Below are 27,761 nucleotides of genomic sequence, written 5' to 3' on the forward strand. Positions count from 1 at the left end.
ATCAAGATATTTCTTCCTTCTAATGTAATCATTTAAGCAATAAATTTCCCTTTAAGCACTATGTTACCAGGCAGTTAAACCAGCTAAGCCCCTCCTTTAAGCACTGCTTTCGCCTTAGCCTCCTCCCTCCTCCAATTTTTCTTTTTTCTTTTTTTTTTATTGGGGAAGGGGAACAGGACTTTATTGGGGAACAGTGTGTACTTCCAGGACTTTTTTCCAAGTCAAGTTGTTGTCCTTTGAATCTTAGTTGTGGAGGGTGCCGTTCAGCGTCAAGTTGTTGTCCTTCAGTTGCCGTTGCTAGTTGCAGGGGGCGCAGCCCACCATCCCTTGCGGGAGTCCAACCGGCAATCTTGTGGTTGAGAGGACACGCTCCGCTCCAACCAACTGAGCCGTCAGGGAGGCAGCTCAGCTCAAGGTGCCGTGTTCAATCTTAATTGCAGGGGGCGCAGCCCACCATTCCTTGCGGGACTTGAGGAATTGAACTGGCAACCTTGGGGTTGAGAGCCCACTGGCCCATGTGGGAATCGAACCGGCAGCCTTGCATGGAGCTCTAACCGCCTGAGCCACTGGGCCAGCCCCCTCCCTCCCCAATTTTTTATATCGCAGTTTCATTATCATGTGTTTTCTGGTTTATTTTGTGATGTCTTCTTTGATCCATGGGTTATTTAGAAGTGTGTTGTTAATTTTCAAATTTCCGGGACTTTTCTAAGTATATTTCAGTTTTCTAATTTACTTCTCTTGTGACCAAAGAACATAACCTATCAGTTTTCAAAGTTTTAAAATTAATTGACTTTTTATGGGCCCGGCATGTGGTGTGTGTGTGTGTGTGTGTGTCTCTCTCTCTCTCTCTCTCTCTCTCTCTCTGTCTCTCTCCCTCTCTCCTCCTCCCTCCCTCCCTCCTTCCCTCGCTTCCTCTCTCCTGCCCTCCCTCCCGCCTCCCTTCCCTCCCCCTCTCTCTCAGGTTTCTGTGTATGCCTAAAGAGGATTCTATACACGTCTGCGAGATCAACGTGTTTGATAGTATTATGCAGCTCTTCTGTGACATAAATAAGTTGGAGCTTTTTGGTCTGTCCAAGGAGTTACTGAGATTGCTGATGTGTTCCTTTCTTCCTTTAGATCTGACAGTTTTTGCTTCATGTATTTTGAAACTGTGTTTTTAGATGCATACAGGATTGTTAATGTCTTCTGATCTGTGGTGGTATTAGTCTTAATGTGTTATTAGGTTAAACTTAATTACTTGCATGAACTATGTATTTTCAGCTTTTCTATGTATTTAAAATACGTCTCTTTTTTGTAGATATTTTGCATCTTGTATTCGTTCTGACAAGTCTCTGCCTCTTACTGGAATATGTAGTGTATTTATAATGTTATCATTGATACTGTTGGATTTACTGTTGGCACTTTATTTTCTATTGTCATCTGCATTTTGTTCTTTTCTCCTTTTCTTCCTTGGGGGTCAAATATTTAGTGTTTCATTTTAATTTTCCTTTGCCTATATTCTTTGCCTTTTGGGGGGGTGGGGAGGTTGCTTTCCCAATGACGGTACGCATCCTTAGCTTTGCAACAGCATAGTTGTCTTTAAAACCTCCTGTTGCTTCTTCTGCTGATGCCATATAGATTACATCCATATACATCTAGAGCTACAATTTTTGCTGTAATTTTGTGGAAAAACACAGTCTTTTATATTTACAAATCTACATGCTTCTTCTTTCTAGTTCTCTTAATTTTTCACTGTGATTTAGTTCCCATCTGTTATTTGTCTTTATTGTGAAGAAATTTCTGTTAGCATTTCTTTGTGCAAAATGTGCTAGAAATGAATTCTCTGTGTTTGCTTATCTGAACGTGTTTTTGTTTTGACTTTTATGAAGGATGTTTTTGTTGGGTATAGATTTTAGGTTGAGTCCGTCCCCCCCCCTCCCCCGCCGCAAGCTCTTTAAAGATGTTTCATTGCCTTGTGACTTCATTGTTTCTGATGAGAAGTTGTTATTCATGTGTTTATGCCTTTACCTGTATGGATCTCTGGCTGTTGTCAAAGTTAAACAAAGCTAGCCATTGGTTAAAGGCAGTTAAAACAGATCTTATTTTGTAACCATTACAGCAGGCCAAAGAGCTGAGCTCACTTTCAATTGGTAGAGAGGCGATTGGCAGGATGAGGGAATAGGTCGTCAGGATGAGTGGGGGCTTGAGCCGAGTCGGGGAGGTGAAAAATTACCCAAAAAAGTGGGTAAGAAGGTTGCTCAGTGTCCATGTGATGAGGCCAGCTCTGTCTGCTAAATGGCGTTTATGCTTCTGCCCTCTCTCAGAGGGTAAAAGTGCCTGGGAGGCTGAGGCTCTATTCTTCCTAAGTGATTACATTTCAAAGGAATGGTTTTTAGGGCCTTGAAAAAACACTCCTGAGTTGTAGGAGACACATATACATCTCAAAGAGACAGAGGAAGGATTTACAATTAAGCTTCTTAAATAAATGCTTCGAAAAAGGAGGTCAGGGGCTTATGGACAGGTGTTAGTTTGAACAAATGGTAAATTGTTTTCGCAGCCTAGAGCTTTTTAGACTGGAACTCAGAAGGGTCTGGGTCATACCAGGGACACTGCCTTAGGCTTCTAGAAGCAGGGCTAGAGCTTGGTCAAGTCTCTGAATGCAGGGGTTTGGTCAGAGTCCTTGGTCCCAAGAGTTTTTGTAGTTCTCACCACTTTAAAGATTTTCTTTAAATGCTTTGTTTTTAGTAGTTTGGTAATAATGTGCCCAAGTGTGATTTTCTTTGTATTTTAACTGTTTGGTATTTATTGAGTTTCATGGAAGTATGAGTTTAGTTTTCACTGAAGTTGAAAATATTTTGCCATTATTATTTCAGGTATTTTTTTCTGGTCTGCTCTTGCTTTCACTCTTTTTGGGACTGCACAGGTTATGGAGACGGTTCATTTTGTTAAGCAGTCTTTTTTATTTTGATTCTTCTGTTTAGGTGATTTCTATTGATCCATCTTCAAATTCACTGACTCTTCTGTCTTCTCCAACAATCGGGTTAATTCTTGATTTCTGGTTTTTAAATAATTTTAAGTCCTGGAATTTCCATTTGATTCATTTTTATAGTTCCTGTTACTCACCTGAGATTCCCATCTGTTCATTAAGTGCATGAACATATTCATAATAGTTCCTTTAAAATCCTTGTCCGTTAAGTTCATCTTGGGGGGTCTGTTTCTACTGGCTGTTTTCTCTTTTGACTAAAGGGAAACATTTTCCTATCTCTTCACATAGTTAGTAATTTGTGGTTTTATATTGGATATTTGAGACAAACATTGTAGAGACCTCTAAATTCTGTTAGAGTCTCTAAAATCCTCTGAAAAGTATTGATTTTTGTACTAGCAGATAGTTTTGAGGTGCCTGGAAGTGCAGACTGCCTCTGATGTAAGCAGTCTCTGAAATCTCAGCTTTGTGTTTTCAGACTGTCGAGGGCCGGTTTGCAGCGGGCCTCCATACGCCTTCCCATATGTGTAGTTTAGGGGTCTGTCAAGGATTTGGGCATTGTTCACACTTACATTTCGATGTTTGTTTTTTCCCTGTTGCTCCCTTCTTTACAGGATTTCCCCCTTCTTTATCCAGCCTCTCTGGTAGCCCCAAGTCCATCCTCTGATTCTGCAGCTCAGTAAAAGTGCGGTTTTCTGCTTAAGGTCTAGGTACCCTTCCTGGCTTAGACTGGGGGGCGGGGGGTGGGGGGGTGCTCCTGGGTATAAAGCCACATCAGCATAACGCTGCATCCAGTGTAGTTCCCCTCTTACAAAGGTTGACTGTAATTTTTGTGTTTTAGGTTTCCCTCCACTGTTTTCAAGTAGTTGATTTTATTCTATTTTCAAATATTCTGTTTTGTTTGTGTATTCTTTTGTTAATTGCATGTTTCCATTAGTGTTGAGGATTTATAATGTGCTTCAGAATTTGTTAGGGCTAGTCCCTATCTTCTTTGTCAGAGCTTTTCTAGTTATTTTTGTTTATTTTTGTATGGAATAATTTTATCTGGGTCTTAACATTTTTTAAAAATTTTCATTGAGATGCATCAAAAATATAAATTTGGCAGAACTGATGTTGTTGTCTTTCTGTCTGGGAAGATGTAAGTATTTCTCTTTTCTCAGTTTACTTTTGTATTCTTTAGTAATGATTAAAATATTTCTTTGTAGTTTTGATGCATTTATATCAAAATGCATTTGATGCATTTATTTTAGGTACTTTGTATGTTTTGCTATAAATTGATTCTTAGAAAAAATATTTTTTTCTTATATAAACAAGCAAAAATTTTGCCAACTGGAAGCAAATTTATTTTAAATAAACCTTCCAGTTTGTGAGAGAGAGGTTACAATAATTGGTAGAACCGAATCTTAAATATACCCTCTGGTGGCAATTGGAAAGGGACTGAGTTACAGTTGGGATCTAGGTCTGTCTGCCTGTAGAACGAATGCATGTTTTTAACAACTACTGTTTATTATTCTCTGATTTATTTTAAGGCTTGAATAAAGCACAACGTAAGCTCATGCTCTCTTTAGATTCTGGTTCTTGTCTTTGTCTTCGAGTTATTGGAGTGAAATGTTCATCCTAGTCTCATAAAAGCAGGATAGCTTCTTGATCTACTCTTTTGTTAATCATTTTCCATGAATTACTTTCAAAGAAAGAAGAGTTAGTTGTATACTATTCCTTCTGAGATTTAATGTTAGATTCATAAGACTAGAATTAAGTTGGTTTTATTGTGATTTAAGCTGTGTGGTGCTGTATGTTTCCAGTAGCTATTTGATAAATATCTTAAATAAAAGAACCATTTATGTCATGGTTTTTTAGTTAGTCCACCTTTGAGGTAAAAAAAGAAAAGGTCTGAATTATCCTACAGTGTCTTGGCTTTTTCTGAGTTAATAGTTTGGGAAATGAGAGAGACACGTGTAGCCTCAAAAGAAAGACAATCTGTGATATATCTCAAGGTTCTGGAAAGTGTCTGAAAATGCATTTTTAAACTGTCCGGTATACAGTTACTGTAGCGCCCAAAGCATGGCATGAGATGTTTCTGCTGCCCAGGGGCTGTGCAAGTAGCCCCATAGCCCCGAAGCCCAGGAGGTGTGCTACCCAGCTGCAGGAAGACGGCACTTTTCACCATTGCTCTTCGAAATGTTGATTGAGCTCGCTCGTTCATTAGCAGTATGTACATCTGGAACTTGATAATCAGTTGTTTGATTTTACTTTCACAAGTTGTTTGGAAATATTTCTTCCTCCTCGAAATTTTGATGATTTGGTAATGTGTAGGAAATGGAATTGTTTCAGTAATTAGCTGTTTTTTACTCTAATTGTACAAGTACTCTCTTTCTGTCCTAAGACGTCTTGGCCGTCAGACTTCCATCCCAGACTGCCTTTTAGGCGTAAGCGTCTCTCCTTCCTTCTCCCACAGATGAGAAGTTACGGTGAAATGGAGTAGTGGCAGGGGAAACAGAGCATTGTCTCTGGATTGCACGTGTTCTGGAAAGAAATGTGGGAGAAAAATTTTGAGGTCTTTCTGATCCGTGTCTTTCAGGTATACTGATTAACAACAACAACAAACTAGATACAGCTAATTTTTCATATTCATGCTATCTTTTAAGAATTTGGTACTTTCACATATCTTTAGTCTTCATAGAAATTTCTTAAAACTTTTAAGGTGGTATGCTACATTAAAATCTACTTACTTTTCCTTTGTATAATAGTAGTAAAGAGAGCAAGAATAATTTTCTATAAAACTGAATGTATTAGGTATCATACAAATAACTTGAAAATCTTAACTCTGGATATGTGTCTGTATTTTAATTGGAATTTTTCCTGTATTAAAAATACCAGTTGACATTCGCGTTTAGATGTGTTTTTTTAAAAATTGGATTATAAAATGAAGCACTGTTAGTAAGGCTAATGGCAGAGGTATTAGATCTTTTGCTGTAAGTAGAGGAAATTAGAAAGGGTATCATAGGTATGATAGCCATTAAGCTAGAGAGCATTGGTGTTCACATTTTAAAAACATAATCATAACTTATCTGGAGTCACATGTTCCATTTTATTGGCTTCCTTCATATAGAAAATATAGAAACCAGCACTAAATGCCCGTGAACAGCGAAGCAGTGTATATTTTCTGGGTGAAGGAAGTATTCTGTACATTTTCCATGTTTTACATCATGGTATTTTGAATAACCATGCTTCCATGTTCACATCAATTTTTTGTTTTTCAATTTATGCACAGCACTTGCTCTGAAATTTGGGGACTGAGTACACCAAATACGATAGATCAGTGGGATACAACAGGCCTTTACAGCTTCTCTGAACAAACCAGGTGAATATTCTGCCCTCTGTCAAATCCCAGCGATCTTGTGGGGGGTGGTGTTTTGGAAGACCTATAGTGGGTTGCTTAGTATAATTTTGCCTAGGATGTTTCCTTGATGTAAAATAAGGCATGGCATTTAAAATACCTGCTTGCCAATATTAAAAGTATATTAAATGTTTCAGCTGAAGTTTTGATCAATGAAATTCTAATTTTGAATCTTCTTTAAATTATTGCATTCTACTTCCTAAAGAATAGGAAGTTTGATAACTGTATTCTCATTTTAGTTTGAGATTAGGTTATAATCTGTTGTTGGCCTAATTTTTAAGTAGATACATAACTAGTTTTGCTAAATTTCTTGCTATCATCTGAATCTCATCTTCTTTACACTAATAAATACATAGTTAATTACTGAACACAATGCTAGGCTATGTCGTTTTTTGTTTTCTTTTTTTAATCACACTCTCTTTTTGAGCATATTGGTATTTGTCCATTTCATCTCATCATACTCATCACCATCTGCATTTATGTGTGAGCTATAGAAATATACCTCAGTACTCAACACAATCACAACTGGGTAATGAGTTACATTAGTTTGAGTAAGTTACTTTTACATCATTGTTGGTATTTACCATTCTTCACACTAGTTCCTTTTTTTGATAATTCAGTCACCTACAGAAGTAATGCCCTTAAAAGCATCCCTAAATAAGAGTTTGATTTACTAAAGATAAAAGTTGACAAAAAGTTTTTCAAGTGTAAAACTATATGATACTCTTTTTAAAAATCAATTTTTTCCCAAATGGCTAGCCAATCACTGACATATAAGTCATTTATATGGCATGTTTTTAAGAGACATCTGCTAGAGCTGCTGTTTACTTTTCTGTCAGGTCCATTAAATAGTACGTTTTTCTTCCTTGTACTCACTAAAACTAACTAAATGTCTGTCATTTCTTTCTTGATGCTTGTATTGTACTAATTTAGTCCAGGTGACTATTTCTGTTCTTTTGTAAAGCTCCCACTTTTATTTTCCCCTTGCTTCCCAATAGGTCTCTCGATGGCCGTCTTCAGGTATCTCATCGAAAAGGACTGCCACATGTCATCTATTGCCGATTATGGCGCTGGCCTGACCTTCATAGTCATCATGAACTCAAAGCAATTGAAAACTGCGAATATGCTTTTAATCTTAAAAAGGATGAAGTATGTGTGAACCCTTACCACTATCAGAGAGTTGAGACACCAGGTAGGAAAATTAGATTTTTTTTCCCCTTGTTTTAAATTAAATGCGTATGGGTGGTATGTACTCTTATACCTAATTGACCCAGGGAAATTTTGATGTAAAATTCTAATCAATGACTCTAAATTCAGTATATTGCTTGGTGGTCATTAAAAATGCTTTTTTAAATTTTTTATATATTTTATGGGAAAATATATCTAAGAGGGAAAGACTGTCAGTTTCTTGGGATGTACCATGTGACCGTGTTTCCCCGAAAAGAAGCCCGAGTTAAGATCGTCACCCAGACGGATGCATTTAGTACGTTATGACAAAGTTCCAGAAGGTGACATGACTGTTTTTGAATAAATGTAGATTATTGTACGTGAAAAAATAATGCATCCCCTGAAAATACGCCCTAATGCGTCTTTGGGAGCAAAAACTAATGTAAGACCCGGTCTTATTTTCGGGGAGACACGGTATTTCACATCGAGCACATATATAGGAAATTACAGCTCTGCAAATGCAGTCTGCTTAGCGCTAAACTGATAGATCTCTTTAACTGTCTGCTGCATTTAATGTTTTCAGTCTGTTTTTTTTAAGTAATTTAATGACATTCTGATCTAGGAAGTTTAGTAAAACTCATAATAAGACTTTTCATTTATTTAGCTGTGTACTTAAAACTTTTTAACACTATAGCTGTGTTTTTAGAAAATACCCTAAATCTGATTTTATAAATCTTTCCACAACCTTTCCAATGGGAATTCATGAACTTCTATGGTAATATCATATTACCAGGATCACGTTGTGCCCAAAAGTACTAGATAAATTGGGATTTGGAAGTTTACATCATAGACTACATAGTAAGTTAAAAAGTCATAATCAGATTTGTCAATTTCTTAATGACTTGTATAAAACCAAGTAGGTGGGCCCTAAATTTTAAAAATTGAGTAGGCTACATTTTTTCTGTGAAAATGTTTAATAAAGGTCCTGCCCCCTGCCCTTTGCTCCTTGCCATTGACGTGGATTTCTCTTACTTTGTTAGTCTTGCCTCCAGTATTGGTGCCACGGCACACCGAGATCCTGACAGAACTGCCGCCTCTGGATGATTATACCCACTCCATTCCAGAAAACACTAATTTTCCAGCGGGAATTGAGCCCCAGAGTAATTATATCCCAGGTATTTTTCCTTCTGAATCACTTAAAAATGGGGAGAGATATAAATATGTTCATAAACATTCAAGTATTAGTAAATTGTGGTTTGACTTTTTAAAAAATGCTTCTGGATTTGGAAGAGAAAAATCTGATTTTGGGGGTGATTATTTTGTGACCTGTATAAACCTAGTACTTTAAATACTTTTGTCTGGAGAAAAGTTTTACTTTATATTTATTTTCTTTTGCAGTGGATTTAATCAAAGTACTGTGAGAAGCAGAAAAGAAAAGATCTTAGTAAGTTTGTCTTAGTTGTTGAAGCTAAGAGAGATGCAGAATATAAGCTAAATAAATGATACAGGAAAAAAGTATTCCTGAAACAAACGTAATTAAAAATTGACCATATAATCACTTTCGTAGATAATGTTTAAGAGAAACGTAACATTTCTATAGCAGATAACAATATTTTAGTTCAACAGCTAAGCAACACGTAAGTTGTACTGAAAATCAGAAAACCTCTGTTTTAGTTCCTTTTCATCTAGGCCTCAGTAACTCCTACTGAAAAACAAATGAATTCAACTACATGGTTCTCAAATTCCACTCTAATAATTGTATTCTGTGATCCCATTATAATCCATGATACAGTAGCTACTTACCCTTTTAATTTTCACTATTTTTTAGGAGAACAACCAATGTTTTCTTACTGTGTTTCCCTTTTTCTTAGCAGAAACTAAAGGAATAATAGGATGAGGATTAAACTATACATTGGATTTTTTTTAGTGTCAGTTTTTTTCTCCTTTTGTAACATTCCTCTATTCTCTTATTTTTATTTTATACACTGAAAATATGTAAGGAACGTAAGAGTTTCAAATGCATAAAAAATATTTCTTTAATGTGGCTCGTCATGGAAATAATGCTTGTGCATTGAAAACAATTTTTAAATATAAGGAATTTTTAATAGCTAATTTTAAAGTTAGAAAGTGTCTTCTGATTGTTTTAATGTGCATTTCTTTGATTACTATTTTATTCCAGAAGAGAATTTAAGATTGCTTTTTGGGTTGTTAGGAAACAAACTTTTTGAGAAGTTAGGAGGAAAATACATAGAGTGGGATAGAGTATGAGGACTAGGTTGATGGGAGGAAAGAGGGCTAAAACAAGACATTTCTTAGGGAGCAGAATTTGGCTGGGAGTAGAGTTTTGTGTGTGGTGTGAGGAGGGGGAGGTATTTTAAGTCTTTGAAGTGGGAATTAATATTATTCAACAATCTAGGAAACAGGTGTAATCATACAGTCTAATAAGACCATCTACCCAGTAATTATTTGGAAGGACGTTCATCAAAATGTTTAGTGGTTTTCACTTTTGGAGATGTTTGGACTTGTTTTTCCTTTCTTCTTTATCTGTTTAGATACTTTACAAAACAGAAAATCAAAAGTGAATTGCACCTGTTTACTTTCCTGGACCATGAGGTTTACCCAGCTCCAACTGTTAGCAAAACCTAAGGGTTCACTTTTTATTACATTTCAAAAGAAATTTTGACATTTTCTCCAAAGTGCTGATAACTTTATTATTATTTTATAGATAAATAATAATGGAGAAAAGTAGGATAGGATAAAGCATTTAAAAGATCGGTGTTTCTTCCTACTTAGATCTTTGAGATCTGGGCTGTTAAACTGGTAAAGCTTAGCTCTGTTTAATTTTATTAGCTTTAACCTTTGAAATAGTGCATATGATATGTATTACTCTTATTTTTGTGTTCATTTGAATATATGAAGGTATTTTATTCTTGGAATTTCAGTATTAAAAATTTTGGAGTACTGTCACATGAAAAGTTTGATAAATTTGTAGTTAGCTTATTGAAGGAAGATGTAAAGAATTAATGAAGAAGACCTTTAACCCACATCTTCTCTCTTCCCCTTTTGGTAATTACAAATTACTTTTTAGGTATGTGTTTGCATTGTTTGAATTGCTTAAGACTGTGCAGCAACGTAAATGTTAGACTGTTGATAATCATTTAAACTTATTTTTCATCCTTGAAAGTATAATCGATAAAGTTATATGAATGTTTTTGTTTTACATGAAGTTTATTTAGGTATCAGCTGCCTCCTGAATGTAAATATTTGTTCATAAAATCTTAATTATTTTCAGGGAGTATTTTGCCTTAGTTTTGTGCAGTATTCTCTATTTGAATTTAATTTTCTGCTTTAATACTAGAGATTTACTGGTTAGAAACTCCTGGAGAAATACACTTTTTAGGTAGAATTCAAGGTAGATCAGTCCTGAACTATACATTACCAACATTTGCCCTATAGAACCTAGTGTAAGATATAAGCCTATATTACTTTGTCATCTGAAATCTTGTGTGGGTATGGGTGGAGGGAAGGGGTGTCCTTTAATCATCTAGATGCCCCTCCATGATGACCATTACTTACAAAAATAATAAGCCATTGTAGGTACTGATGTCTTTGAAGCATACTGATTCAGAACTGAGGCATCTTTGAAGTTATATTTTTGGCTCTTGCCCTAGAAAATATACATATGGGAATGAGCCAAATATATAAATAATAGCTAAGAAAATATGCCCAGTGAGCTCGATTGCATTTCAAGTATACTTTAAGGACTTACCTACAAGATTTGGAGCAGAATCTGAATGAATGTTAAGCCCTCAGTATCCAGTACTGCTTTTTTTTTATAATAATGTTATATGACATTTATATTTGTTATTTGGAGCAATTTGTTGGTTATCTTTGGTAGCTGGGAGAAAAAGTGGTGCGATTAAATTGCAACTGTACATGACTTGTTTTAAACTTTTGTAGAAACGCCACCTCCTGGATATATCAGTGAAGATGGAGAAACCAGTGATCAACAGTTGAACCAAAGTATGGACACAGGTGAGAATAGCTTTGAAAATACCTCGGTAACTAGGTAACATTTTTCTGTGTTTAAAACTCATATGAGTTATTCATAATTCGTAAATTTAGAAAAGTTGGGACACACCTCAAAAAATGAATCTTCTGTCTACAAGGGACCCACTTCAGATTGAAAGACACACACAAACTGAAAGTAAAGGGGTGGAAAAAGCTATTTTATGTGGATGGAAATGAAAAAACTAGGGTAGCAATGCTTATGTCAGACTTTTAAAACAAAGACAAAGAGGGACATTACTTAATGCTAAAGGGATCAATCCAAGAAGAGAATATAACCCTTGTAAACATTTAAGCACCCAACATAGGAGCACCTAAAAATATAAAACAAATATTGACCAACATAAAGGGAAAGGTAGATAGTAATACAGTCATAATGGGGGCCTTTAACACCCCTCTGACACCAATGGACGGATGTTCCAGACACAAAATCAACAAGCGAACAGCAACCTTAAATGACACATTAGACCAGATGGATTTAATTGATATTTTTAGAGCAGTTCACCCCAAAGCAGCAGAATATATATTCTTTTCACGTGCACATGGAACATTTTCCAAGATGGACTACGTGTTAGGCCACAAAACAAGTCTCAATAAATTTAAAAAGATTGAAATCGTATCAGCGTCTTCTCTGACCACAATGATATGAAACTAGAAATCAGTTACAAGAAAAAAACTGAAGACACACAAACACATGGAGGCTAAATAACATGCTTCTCAATAATGAATCGATCAACGAGATCAAGGAAGAATAAAAAGTACCTTGTGACAAATGAAAATGAAAACACAATGACCCAAAATTTGTGGGACATAGTGAAAGCAGTCCTAAGAGGGAAATTCATATCAATACAAGCTTACCTCAAAAAACAAAATCTCAAACAATCTAACCTTACACTGAAAAGAACTAGAAAAAGAACAGCAAACAAAGTCCAAAGTGAGTAGAAAGAAGCAAATAATAAAAATCATAGCAGAAATAAATGAAATAGTCCAAAAAAAAACACAAAAGATTAATGAAACCAAGAGCTAATTCTTTGAAAAGATAAAATTAATAACACTTTAACCAGACTAATCAAGAAAAAAGAGAGAGGACCCAAATAAATAAAACCAGAAATGAAAAGGAAAAGTGACAACTGATACCACAAAAATACAAAGGATTATAAGAAAATGTTATGAACAATTTTAAAAGAATCTTCTATGTTGATTTAATTATATTTGAATCATCAAAGGGAAGGGCCCTGTTTTCATGAAAAAAAATTGACATGCTGCTCAGCAGAATAATTGTTAGAATTTTTCCTTATTAGAGTAAATGAAAAATTTGAGAACACTTTTTAAATATTCTGTGCTTCTGTTTAAAGTTTTACTTATTTTGTGAATAAATGTCTTTGTGATGAAAGACTATAATTAGCCTAATAACAGATTTTCAGAGGAATTTGGAGATAAGGGATGGGAACTAGTTTTTCAGTGCCCCTTTAACATAATAGTGAGTTCTGAATTAACAGTAGATTGTTTACACAAAATACCTTGTACTTTACGTAATTCAATTAATTTCATAATAAACATTACATCAAGGCCTTAAAACAGTTGTTATGTAATAAAATGTATAACCCACCGGGACTCATAGGTTGCCAATGAAATGCTGTGATGTTATTGTAATTGTCTGTTTTTATATATTCTAACCTATCAGTGTCTTTAGGATTGGGCACGTTAATATCACAACCTGACAAACCATATCATCAACTTTTCTACACGGTTTATAGTAAAGCATTCCTCAGTTATGATAATCTAAGTTATTTTTAAATGAATTAACATTGCTGATTGCAGGGAAGGTTGGGAGTGGGCTGGCTTTTACAGTAATGCTGTTGTTTAAAATCTCCCATTATTCAGATTCCCAGGTAAAGGAACTTCTATAGCTAACCACATTTATAGCTGTTCAGAGTGTAGATCACTAAGAAAGATAGATAATCTAACGGTCATTGGAAATAACATGTTTTATATCTTACTGCACATGTCTTACTGCAAATGATATTTGGCTTTTCAAATATATCTTTCTAACACACCTGTATCTCGAAGAACTGTATCCTTGAATCAACCATGTTCCTCTTTGACCCACGATGGACAACTGCTGTTACACATTTAAATCTGAATGCCATGAAAAGATGCTCAACATCATTAGTCATCAGGGAAATGCAAATAAAAACCACAATGACATACTACTTCACACCTACTGGAATGGTTGTAATAACAAAAGGACAATAACAAGTGATGATGAGTTAATGAAGAAGTTGGAGTCTTCATGTTGCTAATGGAAATGTAAAATGGTTCAGTTGCTTTGGAAATATTTGCTATTTCTCAAAAATTATAGAATAATAGTATAACCCAGCAATTTTACTCCTAGATATATACCCAAGAAAATTGAAAGCTAAATTTATACAATTCCATGTTAAACTGGTGCACAAATGTTTATGTAAGCATGACAGTCCAAAAGTGAAAACAACTCAGTTGTCCATCATGATGAATGGACAAATTAAATGAGATATACTCATACGTTGGACTATTATTCAACCATATAAAGGAATGAAGTACTGATCCATGGTACAACATGGATGAACCCTGAAAACAGCATATTAAGTGAAAGAAGACAGACACAAAAGGCCACAAGGATTCCAATTAGTGCACAAATGCCTATTTGATAGTATAGCTGAAACGTGGCAGGAGTAACAAGATGAATATACAGTGGTCCTTCCATATCCACGTGGAATACGTTCCGAGAACCCCAGTGAATGCCTGGAACCACGGATAGTACCAAACCCTGTATATGCTCTTGATTTTATCCTCTGCATACATACCTATGATAAAGTTTATGTTAGGCACAGTAAGAGATTAACAGCAATACTTAACAAAAATAGAGCAATTATATCACTATACTGTAATAAAAGTTATGTGAATGTGGTCGCTCAAAATACTGGATTTACCTTTTCACTTAAAGGAAGCACTTTGCGGCTTCTCGTTGGCGTATCTGAATTGCCAGTTTCACTGTTGCACCTTTGGGCCACTATTAAATAAAATAAACATTACTTGAACACAAGCACTACAATACTGCTGTAGTCTGATAACCAACACAGCTACTAAGTGACTAACGGGCAGGTAGTGTATGTAGCATGGATACACTGGACAAAGGGATGATTCACGTCCCAGGTGGGACGTAACAGGATGGCATGAGATTTCATCACACTACTCAGAATGGGACACTGTTTAAAACTTTACTGTTTATTTTTGGGATTTTCCATTTAATATTTTCAGACTGCAATTGACTGCAGGTAACTGAGACTGTGAAAAGTGAAACCACAAAGGAGGGGAGTACTGTACCTCCACATTTACCATTTCTGCTCTTCATTCCTATTCCATGGCCGGCCATTTGTCCAGTTGTTTTAGAACCATTTGTTGAGGAGACTTTTCGTTCTCCATTGATTTACCTTGGTTTCTTTGTTGAAAATCAAGTGATAAGGTGTTTGTGAGTCTAACTTTTGGTCTGCTGTTAAGCATACTCCATGAATTCATTTCAGATAATCTATTTTTCAGTATTTACAATTTCCATTGAAACTCTATCTGATAATTCCAGTATCTGGTTCACATGTAGTTCTGCTTCTGTTGACTCTTATTTCTTGATTATGGGTCAGTTTTTCCTACTTCTTTGCATGTCTTGTGTTTTCTTAATTGGGTGCTGGGTATTGTGTATAAAATAATACTAGACTGTAATATAGAACTTGTCATCAAAGATACGTGCATAAGGATTTTTCTTATATGTTTTAGCTGCAAGTAACAGAAACCTCTGCCTCAAACAACCGAAGCTAAATAGGATATTTTTTTACTTCTCGTAACAGGAAGTTTCAGACGTTAGTAGCAGCATGTATATATGAATAACTAATAGATTAATTACCAATTAACCATTTTAAAATGTTTCTAAAAAACTGTTAGCTAATAAATTATTAGCTTAATTTAACTTTTTAAAATTTTACATATGATTATAATGAACCTTGCTTTTTGTATTCTGTAATTCTTTTGTCACATCCAGCTGAACTATTAATCTAAATCAGTGAACTGTGACTACTGGTCACTTCTGAGAAGTATTTAATAGAGGAGAAACAGTTAAAAGATGAAAAATTGGGCAGTTTCCTCCACTTCTAATAGTGGCTTTGTTTATTTTATATCAGCTTCAGGAAACAGCAGTGAGTTTTAGTTCATTGTTCTAAATATATTTTGACCTTTCTTAGTTGTACCTGTTGTGACTTGCCAACAGATTTTTCAAAATGAGGAACAGAAAAAAAGAACATAAGAATTTTGTTGTGGAAGACTGTTCTCTCTTTTAAAAAATAGTTGTCACCTATTCTCTATTTTTGATTCATCTGTTTTTTCAGGGGAATTGCCATTTCACCTGTGTTGCCTGGTGTTTTGTTGTCATGGTTACGTGACAGTGGTGTGGGGAGGGGTGAGGTCTGTCTGACTTGCCGTATTCTATATCTATGCTATTGCTCTCCCTGTATTTGAAGCTTGGGAGCTGTAGGTCACGCTCTTTTAGATAACTTTCCCAAAATGTGTAGAGAATAATAGAAAGAAAAATTTATCCTATAATTACAGCATTATTTAACATTATTTACAACAAATGTGTTTTTAAAATTTAGTTGCGTGGAATTGAGTAGTCTCACATTTTATTCTCTCTGTGGTTGTACCTTCTTTTTCTTATATATTTGTGCCCCTCTGCCTTATTTTCTTAATTAGATTTAGCCTGTTTACCTAAAACTGGAAGACTTGAATAATTTTCTAAGAAAACATAATTTACCAAACTGACTTGAGAAAATAGAACTATCCTGAGTCAACTTTCATGGAAGAAACAGAGAAATGTCTTAGAGTAAACCCTAGAAAATTATTAACTGCAAACAGTTTCACACAGGAATTATACCAAACTATTAAAGAATGTATTATTAAAATGCTATTATAAACTGTCACAGAGCGTAGAAAAGACATACAGCTTCTAGATTGTCTTTATGAAATGTATAACATGGCACTCACAACGTGACTCTACAGATCAGTTTTTCTTAAGATTATTGATGCAAAAATCCTAAATAATCAATATTATCTCCCTCATTCTCAAAGCCAGTATTATGCTGTAAGGGAAAATATTAGAAATATTCCATTAAGAGTAAGAAAAGAATATCTGCTGTCACCACTGTTTTATCAAAGTGTGACAACCCCCAAAATGATTGATAAATTACATCACGTAAAAGTTTTTTTAAAACTGCTTAATCAAAATTAGTTTGAAGAGTCCTAAGACAGATAATCAAATATTTGCAACCCATACCATGAAAAAACTAATATCCCTAATACATAAAGAGCCTTCTATAATTCAGTGAGAAAAGTGATCAACACCACAATAGAAAAATGAACAAAAGAAAAGGACAGACTATTCACAGCAATGAAATAAAATATAAGCAAGTATAAAGTTTACTCAGTGTCATTTATAAGAGAAACACAAAACTATACTTGTTAACACCATTTTCTCATCTGTCAACAATAACACACGCGCATCCCTTCACCATTTATGTTGCTTCTGGGAATGCGAACCAGTACAACCTCTACAGATGACAAGTTTGGCAAACTCGCTCAAAATTAAAGAACCACAGCCCTTTGACATGGCAGTTTCTCTTTTACGAGTCTATCCTTCGGCTATGATTGAAAGTATGCGAAATGTGAACGTTAGTCTGCAATCTTGGTTCTTAAAGCTCAAGATAGAAAATAGCCAGAATATCCATCAATGTGAAATCATTATAATCCATAACGTGAGTTATGCAGGTAATATATTGATAAATAAGTAACAAGGAAGCATCAACATCTGCTAGAATACGTAACATAAGAAAGCAAAGTTCAGAACTGTGTGACCACTTTGTGAGAAGAGCAGGGCTGGGGGTCACAGAACAGAATTTATTTGCTTGTATGGTTCTTAGACTATAAACTGGATGCCTTTGGGAGTGGGAACTGGGTGGCTGGAAGTCAGGACTATTTCTACTCGTTTTTACCTTTTATATATCGAAACCTCCAAAATTAGTCATTTAAAGCCGTTGTATACTTTGAATTCTTGGGATGTAAATTATCTGTGTGTTATTTGTGATAATTAATTACACCCAATTTTATTGTTATTGGGTCAGAAATTCTGGAAATATTTCCACATCTGTTTTGAAACCGAATCCTTTTGTTTCAGGATCTCCAGCAGAACTATCTCCTACTACTCTTTCCCCTGTTAATCATAGTTTGGGTAAGTTGCCTCTACTTCCCCCCCGCCCCCCACTGTTTTTATACCTTATCACTTACTTACATGTCCTCTCTGGTCATTATTTTTCATATATAAGAAAGATCCCAATGAATAATCAAATGATTTTTCAAATTAATGCTTTTTAAAAATGAAACTGGTAATGTGCCTCACTCAGTATTACTAAAACTCTTTTCTACGGGCACATAGTGGAAGAAACTAGCAGTCTTTTTATGCATGAAAAATCAAATTCTTTATTCATGGAAAATTTTATGATCTATATGGCTAGATTTTTATGGGTATATTTTCTATGATGTATTTTGGAATAGCAATTATTAATATAAGAGGTAATGTGTATAAACATATATATACACATATATATTGCAAATATGTACATGTGGTATGGGGTGTGTGTGTATGGGTGTTATTTTTGGCCTTTATTTTGCCTTGCTATTTAACAATTTCTCTTCAGTTGACACATTTGGAATTTATTCTAAAAAATACCAGTTTTTCTCATGATTTTCCTTATAATGTTTTCTAATCAAAATTACAGAAATGAAATGCCTGTGACCCTAGTTTTTTTCTCTTGAAATATGTAGATTCCTTTGATTACATATTCTGTTTCCACTTGCATACTCTTTTAGTTTTACTACTTTTAGTTTCTTGTGTAATGTGGGGGTTTTGTGACTAGGGTAGCCACTGAAATCTTATGTTAAAATAGACAAATGTCAAAAAGACGTTATATTTTATATCCCATTATGATAGTTTTTCTTAAGGCTTTTGACTCAGCCCTTGCTCCTGCTTTTTTCCACTTCATCCTACCAAAAATTGGCTTTATTATGCAAGGTCATTTACTTGACCTGCAGTGGTCTTATATTTGAATAGGAACCAGGGTAAAACTACTAGGAGAAAAAGTGATCCACATGAAGTCCAACAAAGATGTTTGAAGATTGGATGACTTCATTAGATGGGGGAAATAGAAGATCCGGGATGCTCGATGGAAACGAGTTCCCGATGCGGACGTTAAGTCTACTTCCTGAGCTGTTGCCATTGTAGGCTGGCATGGCGCTTGTACAGATGCTGATGCTCAATCTGCTCGTGGCTTGAATTGTTCGCACAACATTTCTTGCTCTAACGGTTGGTTCGTTTGTTTCCCCCAGATTTGCAGCCAGTTACGTACTCAGAACCTGCATTTTGGTGTTCAATAGCATATTATGAATTAAACCAGAGGGTTGGAGAGACCTTCCATGCATCACAGCCCTCACTCACTGTAGACGGCTTCACAGACCCATCAAATTCTGAGAGGTTCTGCTTAGGTTTACTCTCCAACGTCAACCGAAATGCTACCGTAGAAATGACAAGAAGACATATAGGTATGTTCTTTTTTTACCTTGTATGAAAAACCAGTGCTCATAACGTGAGCATAATGTGGTTAACCACATCAAGAAGTTATGTGCAAATAAGCCTGCTTTCTCTCTCAGTGCACAGCTTCAGTGCTTTTAATAGATCCTGGTGGTCCTTCCATCTGCAAACTCTTTATTGGTCACCCGTGATACTGGGAAGTCCTTCGATAAATAAGTGTTAAAAAAACTTTACTCTGCAAGTCATAAAATTGTCATGTTCAGATTTTAGGATTATTTTAACAAATGATCAATTTTTTTCAGATTGTTTATATCTCCTAGTTTGTTCCCCTTTCAGTGAATTCATATATTAAATCAGAATTTACTATTAATCTGAAGCAAGATAAGTAAAACAAGAACTACCATTTAATATAATACAAAGAATATTTTAGAGGATCTCAAAATGTGGTAGTTCCATCACCCTTTCAGAAAGTTTGTGAGATCAAAACTGTTCTCATAATACTGCTAGGATGCTTTTAACTTTTTTCACTTTGATTCTCTCATAAGTATACAGTGAAGTATCCAGAGGCTAGATAGCATATGATCTTGCAGGAGATTGAAAGTAGACTCAGGAGAATCTAGCCCTCTTCTGTTAAGTCAGACATTGAGGAGATTGGCAAAAATGTAACATTGCTACTCTTCTCACTAATTTTTTTGCTTGGGAAAATAGTTATTTTCATAAACATAGGTTTATTAATTTGATTTAAAAAATGTTTTTGAATCTGTTTTATTATCTAATATGATATTTTAGAGGATCTCAAAATTACATAGATGTAATTCACATAAACAAAAACTCTGGGGTCTTCAGTATGTTTTTTACTGTGACATAAAAAAATTTTGAGCGCTACTAATACAACTATTCTCATTACCTTAAAGTAACTTCTTTTAGCAATAGTTTGCTTCTGTTTTTGTTTAATGAACCATTACCTCTTACCCATTACCTCCTATGAAAAATAATGCTGATCACTAAAGAGCGAGTACGATACTACAAAGTGTTTTAGGGAGTTAAGAGGTCTGGTGCTTGGCTGCGTGTGGAATTTCTCAAATCTTGCTTAATGAATAAATTTTGTATAACCTTGTTAAGGTACCAAGGTGTCTTGTAGGTAAGGAAGTCTTCTGAATATCCACCCTACTTTAAAAAAGTTCTGTCTTAGTTAGGGTTCCCCATTCACTTCTGCAAAATTTTACATTGCTGAAATTATTAGATCATCTTTTTACTTTTGATTTCTAATTTATTGGGTGGTTTTGATCAGAGAATATAGCCTGAAAAATGTCTACTTTTTGGACTTAATGTTTTCCTGATGGTCAGGTACATGTTGTTGCTTTTTAAATAGATATTTTGTAGTCATAAGAGAACAGGATATCAGGTTCTATATTTATGTACTAAATCTGGCTTGTATGTTGTTTAATTAGTTTTCTTTTACTGCATATCACCCTTAACTAGCCTGAAACTACACAAATGTATTATGTCCCAGTTTCTGTGGGTCAGGAGTGCAGGTATGGATTAGGAGTCTCCTCGGCATCTCACAAAGGGAAATCAGGCTGTCATTTGAGCTGCCTTCTCATCTGGAGCTTGAGATCCTCTTCCAAGCTCACATGAGTGTTACAGAATTCACTCCTTGAAGTTGTAGCACTGAGGTTCTCATTTCCTGCGGAAGCTGTTCTCAACAGCTAGCTGCCACCTGCATTTCTTGCCAGATAGCCCCCTCCATCTTCATGGTCAGCAGTGGAGACTTTCTTATGTTGTCTTCATCTCTCTCACTCATACTTTGAAGGGATATCACCTGCTCAAGTCAGGCCCACCAAAGATAATCTCCCTTTCTTGAGGTCAGCTGATTTAAAACCTTAGTTACATCTGAAAAGTCCCTTAACAGCAGCACCTACATGGGTGTTGAGATGAGAGATAAGATGCTTGCACACCAGGAGTGAGACTCATAGAGGCTGTCTTAGAACATTGCCTTCCTTTCACAGTTGTTTTTTTAAAATCCTTGTATCTCTAATATTTTGTATGTGATCTGTCAAATTCTGAAAGAGGTATATTGAAATCTTCCAATATAATTTTTTCTACCTGATTCAGCTTAAATATCTAGGGATTTGGTTGCCCCCATAACATATATATTTTTGAAAGGGGCAAATGACTTTAACCTCTTGATTTTTGTTTCCTTTTTTTCTTAGTGGGATCTTTAAAAAAATACTACTTATTATAATTAAGGTATATTTCTCCAAACATTAGTTAATTCCTTCAAAATTAACTCAATTTACTTTACTTATTTTAAAATAATGCACAATTTGTATGAAATTTTTAATTTTTCTGTCCATGCACTTCTCTATATTGTTTAAATACTTTTTTTTCTTATCCTGCCCTTCCCCCAGCCACCACCCTGTTGAAATACTTTTCATAAGCATGTTTTATTTTTACAAATCAATAAAATTATTGTTAAAAAATGCTTGGAAAAATATACAGTGGTATGTTTCAAAATTAGACTTCAAAAAACCATAGCTATGGAAAATATCATGTAAATACCTTATATCATTTTAATATTCCCCCAAGAAGACTTCCAAAGTCATGCTGGAATAGTAAATGTTATAAAACTAATTCCATATGTATTTTGTTTTAGGAAGAGGAGTGCGCTTATATTACATAGGTGGGGAAGTTTTTGCTGAGTGCCTAAGTGATAGTGCAATCTTTGTGCAGAGCCCCAATTGTAATCAGAGATACGGCTGGCACCCTGCAACAGTGTGTAAAATTCCACCAGGTATGGATACAACAATGTAAATAAACCTATCATATCAACTTCCTGAGTTTTTCTAGTTGCTATTAATTTTAGGAATCAGGAGATGATTTGCATGCTCGTATTCTAATATCTATAGCCCTTTTTAAAATTATTTTCTTACAGCGATACTCTTTTTACACTTTTTTTTTTGTTTTTTTGTTTTTTGTTTTACTTTTTTCAATCGTAGGCTGTAATCTGAAGATCTTCAACAACCAGGAATTTGCTGCTCTTCTGGCTCAGTCTGTTAATCAGGGTTTTGAAGCCGTGTATCAGCTAACTAGAATGTGCACCATAAGAATGAGTTTTGTGAAAGGGTGGGGAGCAGAATACCGGTATGAAATACATATTCAGTTCTTAAATTTACACGATATAATTCTTTTTTCTTCCATCCTTTACGTCTTCTGGAGTTCACATGTATCTGTTTTCATTGAGGTAATAGAGTCAGCAAATCTTTATGTAAAATAGCAAAAGAAAATTGGAGGCTTCTAGATTCAAAATATTTACAAATTCCTATGCAGGCAATATAGAAGATAGAATTAAAGCATGTATGGACATGCACTGTAACATAATGCAGAGTGTTAAATAGCATAAAAGGGGTATATTGGAAGGGTTCTGTCAGTTCATAGAAGAAAAAAATGTTTTCACTGGGTCTCATGAAAAGCTGGTCGAGATGGCATGTGCTCTAGGTTCTAAAAGATGCACAGTATTTTAGTAGTCACAGGTCTGAGAGGGTGGGAAATGATGATCCTGGCAATTAAATGGCACTTCGTTTTGCCTGGAGTATAGAAAAATAAGGCTGGATAACAAACAAGTTGAGACCATTTGAGTATTAGGTTAAGAGGTGGAACTTTATTCAGTAATAGAAGGGGTACTTGTCAGGTGCCAGGCTCTGTGCTGTGTTTTAAGTGCAGTATCTTATGCCTTTCAACATGGCTAACAATTTCTATTTCTGTTAACTGTCTTTTCTTTACAAGGTTGCAATCTTTGTAAATAAAAAATGGTTCAAACTAATACTGCTTATTTGGAAATAGGCTTAGAAAAGATTTGATAATTTGCCCAAGGACACATTGTAAGTGGTGGAGAAGGGACTTGAGGAAAACTCTCCTTGACTTAACCTCTTTTCTAAAGATAGTGGTAATGGTTACGTAACTGAGTTTTCCAAAAGCGAATTTGTTGTCAGGGGATTAGATAGATTAGAATACATTGGATTCCATGTCAAAGAAAAGGAAGGCTTCCTCAACATATTAAAGAATAGAACTATTAATGTAAATAAAATATTTAGTCTTTCTCCAACTCATATCGCTTACTCTCTGCATGCCTGCATAAAAAGATATTCATATAGAAGTAGTATTCCTGTTTCATTCAGTAATTTGAGCCCTTTTTCAGAATTTATATCATTTCCTTTGGACTTGATTCCCTATCTTAAACAAGTTTTGTGAAGTGTATGATTTTTCAGATAATAAGATTTGAGGTCTTCTGGTTGAATATTTTTATGAAAATATATTCTGTGTTATGTATTTATATCCTAGAATGAAGACTTACCACTATTTTGTCCAAATTACAATAGTAGAATAATTCGTTTTGTGACTTTGCTATAGTGCTCTTTTGTTTAATCATTTCCCTTTGAGATGTGATACCTTTAAAGAATGCTGAGTTCCTCTTTTTCTTTGGACTTGAATTGACTGGAATTGATATTAAAATTAGATTCAAATGGTACATATATTAAGTTTTTAGGTCAGAGGTCAGTCTTTTTTTTTTCTTCAAAAGATTGGAACATTGTAGAACATGTTAGAAATTCAGTGGCGTTAAATATGAACTGCATGGGTCAGGGAGAATTCCATGTATATCTATAGGTTATCTGCTAAGTCCAGTTTCAATTGGTAGAGAGAGATACTGCCCTTCGTTCACTGTGGACTCTGCCATTCTTTAACCCAGAGACAATTTAGAATCTGTAATTATGAGAAGCAGTAATATGTAGTATATTTTTATGGGTTTGAAGTCAGGTACACCTACTTTGGCTAATAAAGTAGTTTTCCTTGAATATTTACAGATCAGAATAACATCAGATACCTGTGTATCTGTGAACTCCTGGTAGTTACCAGAAACCTTCAATCCTTAATGACACTAGAGCTGCAGGGGTAGATCTGAGGGCTAGATTTCTAAAACTGTTTTTCCTTTTCTTTAATGCCAGCTTGATTCCAAGCATAAAAATCAGGAATATAGTAAACAGGAAATACAGATGTGTAAAGAATTCGTATTTTGTTGAAAAATAAGTGAATCAGTACTGGAGTGACTAAACAGGTAGAGGAGTGGATAATGCCTCAGTGCAGTTTTGTGCCCAGATAAGTATAGTGACAGCCTTCTTAAACCTCTTTGTACCCTTTGTTGACCTGGATTAAGAATTATTCCTGAAGGTTAAACTAATGTAGTAATAAAATATCCTGACTGAAAACAAAGTGGGAAATATTCAGAACTCAGCAGATGGCAAAATGAAAATTAAAGGGATCTTGGCAAAATGACTGCGAAAGGCCTGATCTGAGGGAGAGATGGAAGGCAAGAGAAACTCTATGTGAAGAACGAAAAAAGAACGGAGGGGAAGATAAGACAGGACCAGTCTCGCCTATACCTCCTGGTTGGTAAGAGGCAGCCTGTGAAGTGTGCTAGTGCAGTTGTAAGCTGCAGAAACCAACACAGAGTATCACAGCAAAATAAGGCACGAAGTCTGCACAGACCAGATTTGTGACTGTTGTGTTAAGTTCATGTGTCATGTTTTAGGCATGATCATGGATCAAAATGTCTTACTGTGTCTCGGATCCTGAGACAAGGATTCAAGTGCAGAAAGTTTGTTCAGGAAATAGAGGAAACACTGGTAAGGAAGGAGGAAGCAGGGAAGTGAGGTAGGGGAGGGAAGGCAGCCAGTACCATTACTAAACAATCTACTATAGTGGGTGGGTCACCAGCTTATTCTCTGAGGAAAACTTTGGAAAACAGTAAAGAACATACAGAATTATCCCCCCCAGAGGGAAAGGAAACTGGGTATTTAAATGCCAATTCCTGTGTCATTAGTTGTTCCTGGAGACAGAATTTCCTGGCACTTCTAGCCTGCTATACATGTGGACAGAACAGAGAAGGTCGCAGACAGATACATACAGATACCTGCGATTGGAAGTTGTCTAGAGAACGTTTTGTTGAAGTATTAAAAGTGTTGCTTATTAAAAGCCTGCATGATGTTGATCAAAGAGGTGTTGCTCATTGGCCTTGTCAGAGACTGTTGAACTGCACTTAACATTCTGTGATGAGCTTGGGTCAGAATTCTGTTTTGTTTTGGTTTACTTTAAATGTGAACCCTGTTCCACTTAGACTTCATTTGGTATTTAAGTGTCTTCTGTTATGTGGTTGATTAATAAGTAGGGCGACAATATATTTTGGTTAGCTTGGGACAGTCCTGGCTTACATCTCTTGCTCTGCCATGAGTATTAATAGAGATTACATTCTCTCGAAAAGGAGGCCCATTTTGGATGGTAAATAAGGTCATCCTATTAATTTTAATTTGAGGGGCAAAGAATGTTTTTATAAATCTCTTTAAAAGAAAACAAAAAGTCATTGGAAATACTTTGCTAGACTTTGAGGATTAAGCAGTTTTCAAAATAATAATCAGATATCTAGGCTTAATAGTTGTTCAGAAGGAGTTAGTTTTCAGTATATACAACCTTTTACTATTGTCTAAATTCTGAATGCATGTAGCTAAACGTAGTCGTGTTCTTTTCATAATTATTTTCTTACATTCTTTTAAACAGAAGGCAGACGGTAACGAGCACTCCTTGTTGGATTGAACTTCATCTGAATGGACCCCTACAGTGGTTGGACAAAGTATTAACTCAGATGGGATCCCCTTCAGTGCGTTGCTCAAGCATGTCATAAAGCTTCACCACAATCAAGTCCCATCAAAAGACTTAATGTAACAACTCTTCTGTCATAGTGTTTGTGTGTGGTCCCCATGGACTGTTTACTATCCAAAAATTCAAGCTAGAAAACAGCACTTGAGGTCTCATCAATTAAAGCACCTTGTGGAATCGGTTTCCTGTTTTCAAATAGTAGATGGGAAAATTAGTGTCTAGAAATACCTTCCCAAAGCGGAGGAAGAGAAGATTTTAAAGACTTGCTGATGTCTTGTTGGGCATAAAACTGAGTGTCCCAAAGGTTTATTAATATCAGTAGTAGTTATGTGTACAGGTAATGTATCATGATCCAGTATCACAGTATTGTGCTGTTTATATACATTTTTAGTTTGCATAAATTAGGTGTGTGTGTGCTGCTTCTTGATTTAGGCAAGCCTTTATAAAGTTACAGTACCTAATCTCTTATTCCCACTTCTCCGTTATTTTTGTGTCTTTTTTTAATATATAATATATATCAAGATTTTCAAATTATCATTTAGAAGCAGATTTCCCTTGTAAAAAAAAAAAAAAAACAACTAATTTTTCTGCCTTTTACCAAAAATAAACTCTTGGGGGAAGAAAAGTGGATTAACTTTGGAAATCCGTGACCTTAATGTGTTCAGTGGGTCTTAAACATTCATTCTTATTTGTTTGTTTACTGCTAAATGTCATTATAAGGGAGCTTTGCAGAAAATCTTTCCAAACCTCTTCTCCATTCCTACTTTTGTCCTGATACCAAAACAGCGTAGTGTGACATCCATCTCCAATAATGGTTGCACTGATACTGCCTGCATCAATTAATTCTGGATACAGTAAGAATTCATATGGAGTAAGTCTCTTAGTCTTACACCAAATTTCAACAGATGATAATTGACTTGTGTAACCTAACAGTCTATTGATTTATCCTCATACCTCCTAAAAATGCACAGGTGGCAGTATAATTATTTTCAGGGATATGCTACAATTGTATTTATCCTTTTTTAAAAGCCAATCTATAGATATAAACACTCTTTTTAAAAAGGTATTTTTAAATATTTCAATAGCAGACCTAGTGCTCTTTGATTTTAGTTTCATTTGATTTAGGTACCAAATTGTATTATGAATGGATCTTTTGTAAATGTAATTGCTTCTGCAAATTACCTAGAAAAGTATTGCTGAGATATGATCAGCAGATAAGGGCCATCTGTTTTTAAAGTATGTTGTATTCAATTTATAAAATCTATTGTTATTTTACATAATTATGAATTCAGAATTTTAAAAATTGGGGGAGAAGCAGTTTAGCAACATTTTTAGCTTATAATTAATTACCTACGGTCTGAACTGTTCTTAACTCCTCCTGCGTATATGGCTGACTATTAGCACCAACCATATTTTAGGTTCTGCAGTGAGAGGAGATTCCAGAAGCTCTGTTGGTAGTCCATTCTGCAGCAGATAATCCTATCTCTAATGTTGGCTCATTGCTGTTTAAACATTTCTTGTTTGCATCTCAATAGAAATTAAAAATAAGCACTCCTCATCTCTTTCTAGTAAATTTTCATGTTTTTAAAGAAAAATATCTTAGGTACTTGTTTTCTGAAACCACATTCACCTGTCTCTACAGGTGTCATTTTTAAATATTTTTCAGCATTTGGTTGTTTTCTATTAGATATTCCTCATTTTCCAATATTTGTACGTGTGTTCTTGTAAAATTGGTATAGTAATTTTTTATTCATTTAACAAATATTTATTGTTCACCTGTTACATGTGCCAGGAAC

General features: G+C 35.1%; 1 protein-coding gene across 19 annotated transcripts in view; it reads left to right on the forward strand.

The window, feature by feature from the left end:
- The window catches only part of SMAD2 (SMAD family member 2), a 74,433-nt gene extending 46,910 nt beyond the window's left edge, over positions 1 to 27,523 (forward strand). For 5 of the 19 annotated variants that reach the window (XM_081078793.1, XM_081078780.1, XM_081078792.1 and 2 more), the window contains 9 exons: positions 6,234 to 6,323; positions 7,358 to 7,551; positions 8,567 to 8,701; positions 11,487 to 11,561; positions 17,848 to 17,901; positions 19,056 to 19,268; positions 21,914 to 22,051; positions 22,257 to 22,401; positions 25,867 to 27,523. In XM_081078793.1, coding sequence (XP_080934919.1) covers positions 6,234 to 6,323; positions 7,358 to 7,551; positions 8,567 to 8,701; positions 11,487 to 11,561; positions 17,848 to 17,901; positions 19,056 to 19,268; positions 21,914 to 22,051; positions 22,257 to 22,401; positions 25,867 to 25,990 — 1,168 coding nt within the window. In that variant the 3' untranslated portion in view covers positions 25,991 to 27,523. The remainder of the gene's footprint in view (positions 1 to 6,233; positions 6,324 to 7,357; positions 7,552 to 8,566; positions 8,702 to 11,486; positions 11,562 to 17,847; positions 17,902 to 19,055; positions 19,269 to 21,913; positions 22,052 to 22,256; positions 22,402 to 25,866) is intronic. The other 14 variants (XM_081078781.1, XM_081078783.1, XM_081078782.1 and 11 more) reach the window with 6 other exon arrangements.
- The last annotated feature ends 238 nt before the right edge of the window (positions 27,524 to 27,761 follow it).

The sequence above is a fragment of the Rhinolophus hipposideros genome (genome assembly GCF_964194185.1).
Source record: "Rhinolophus hipposideros genome assembly, chromosome: 17".
In the NCBI taxonomy this organism is placed as follows: domain Eukaryota; kingdom Metazoa; phylum Chordata; class Mammalia; order Chiroptera; family Rhinolophidae; genus Rhinolophus; species Rhinolophus hipposideros.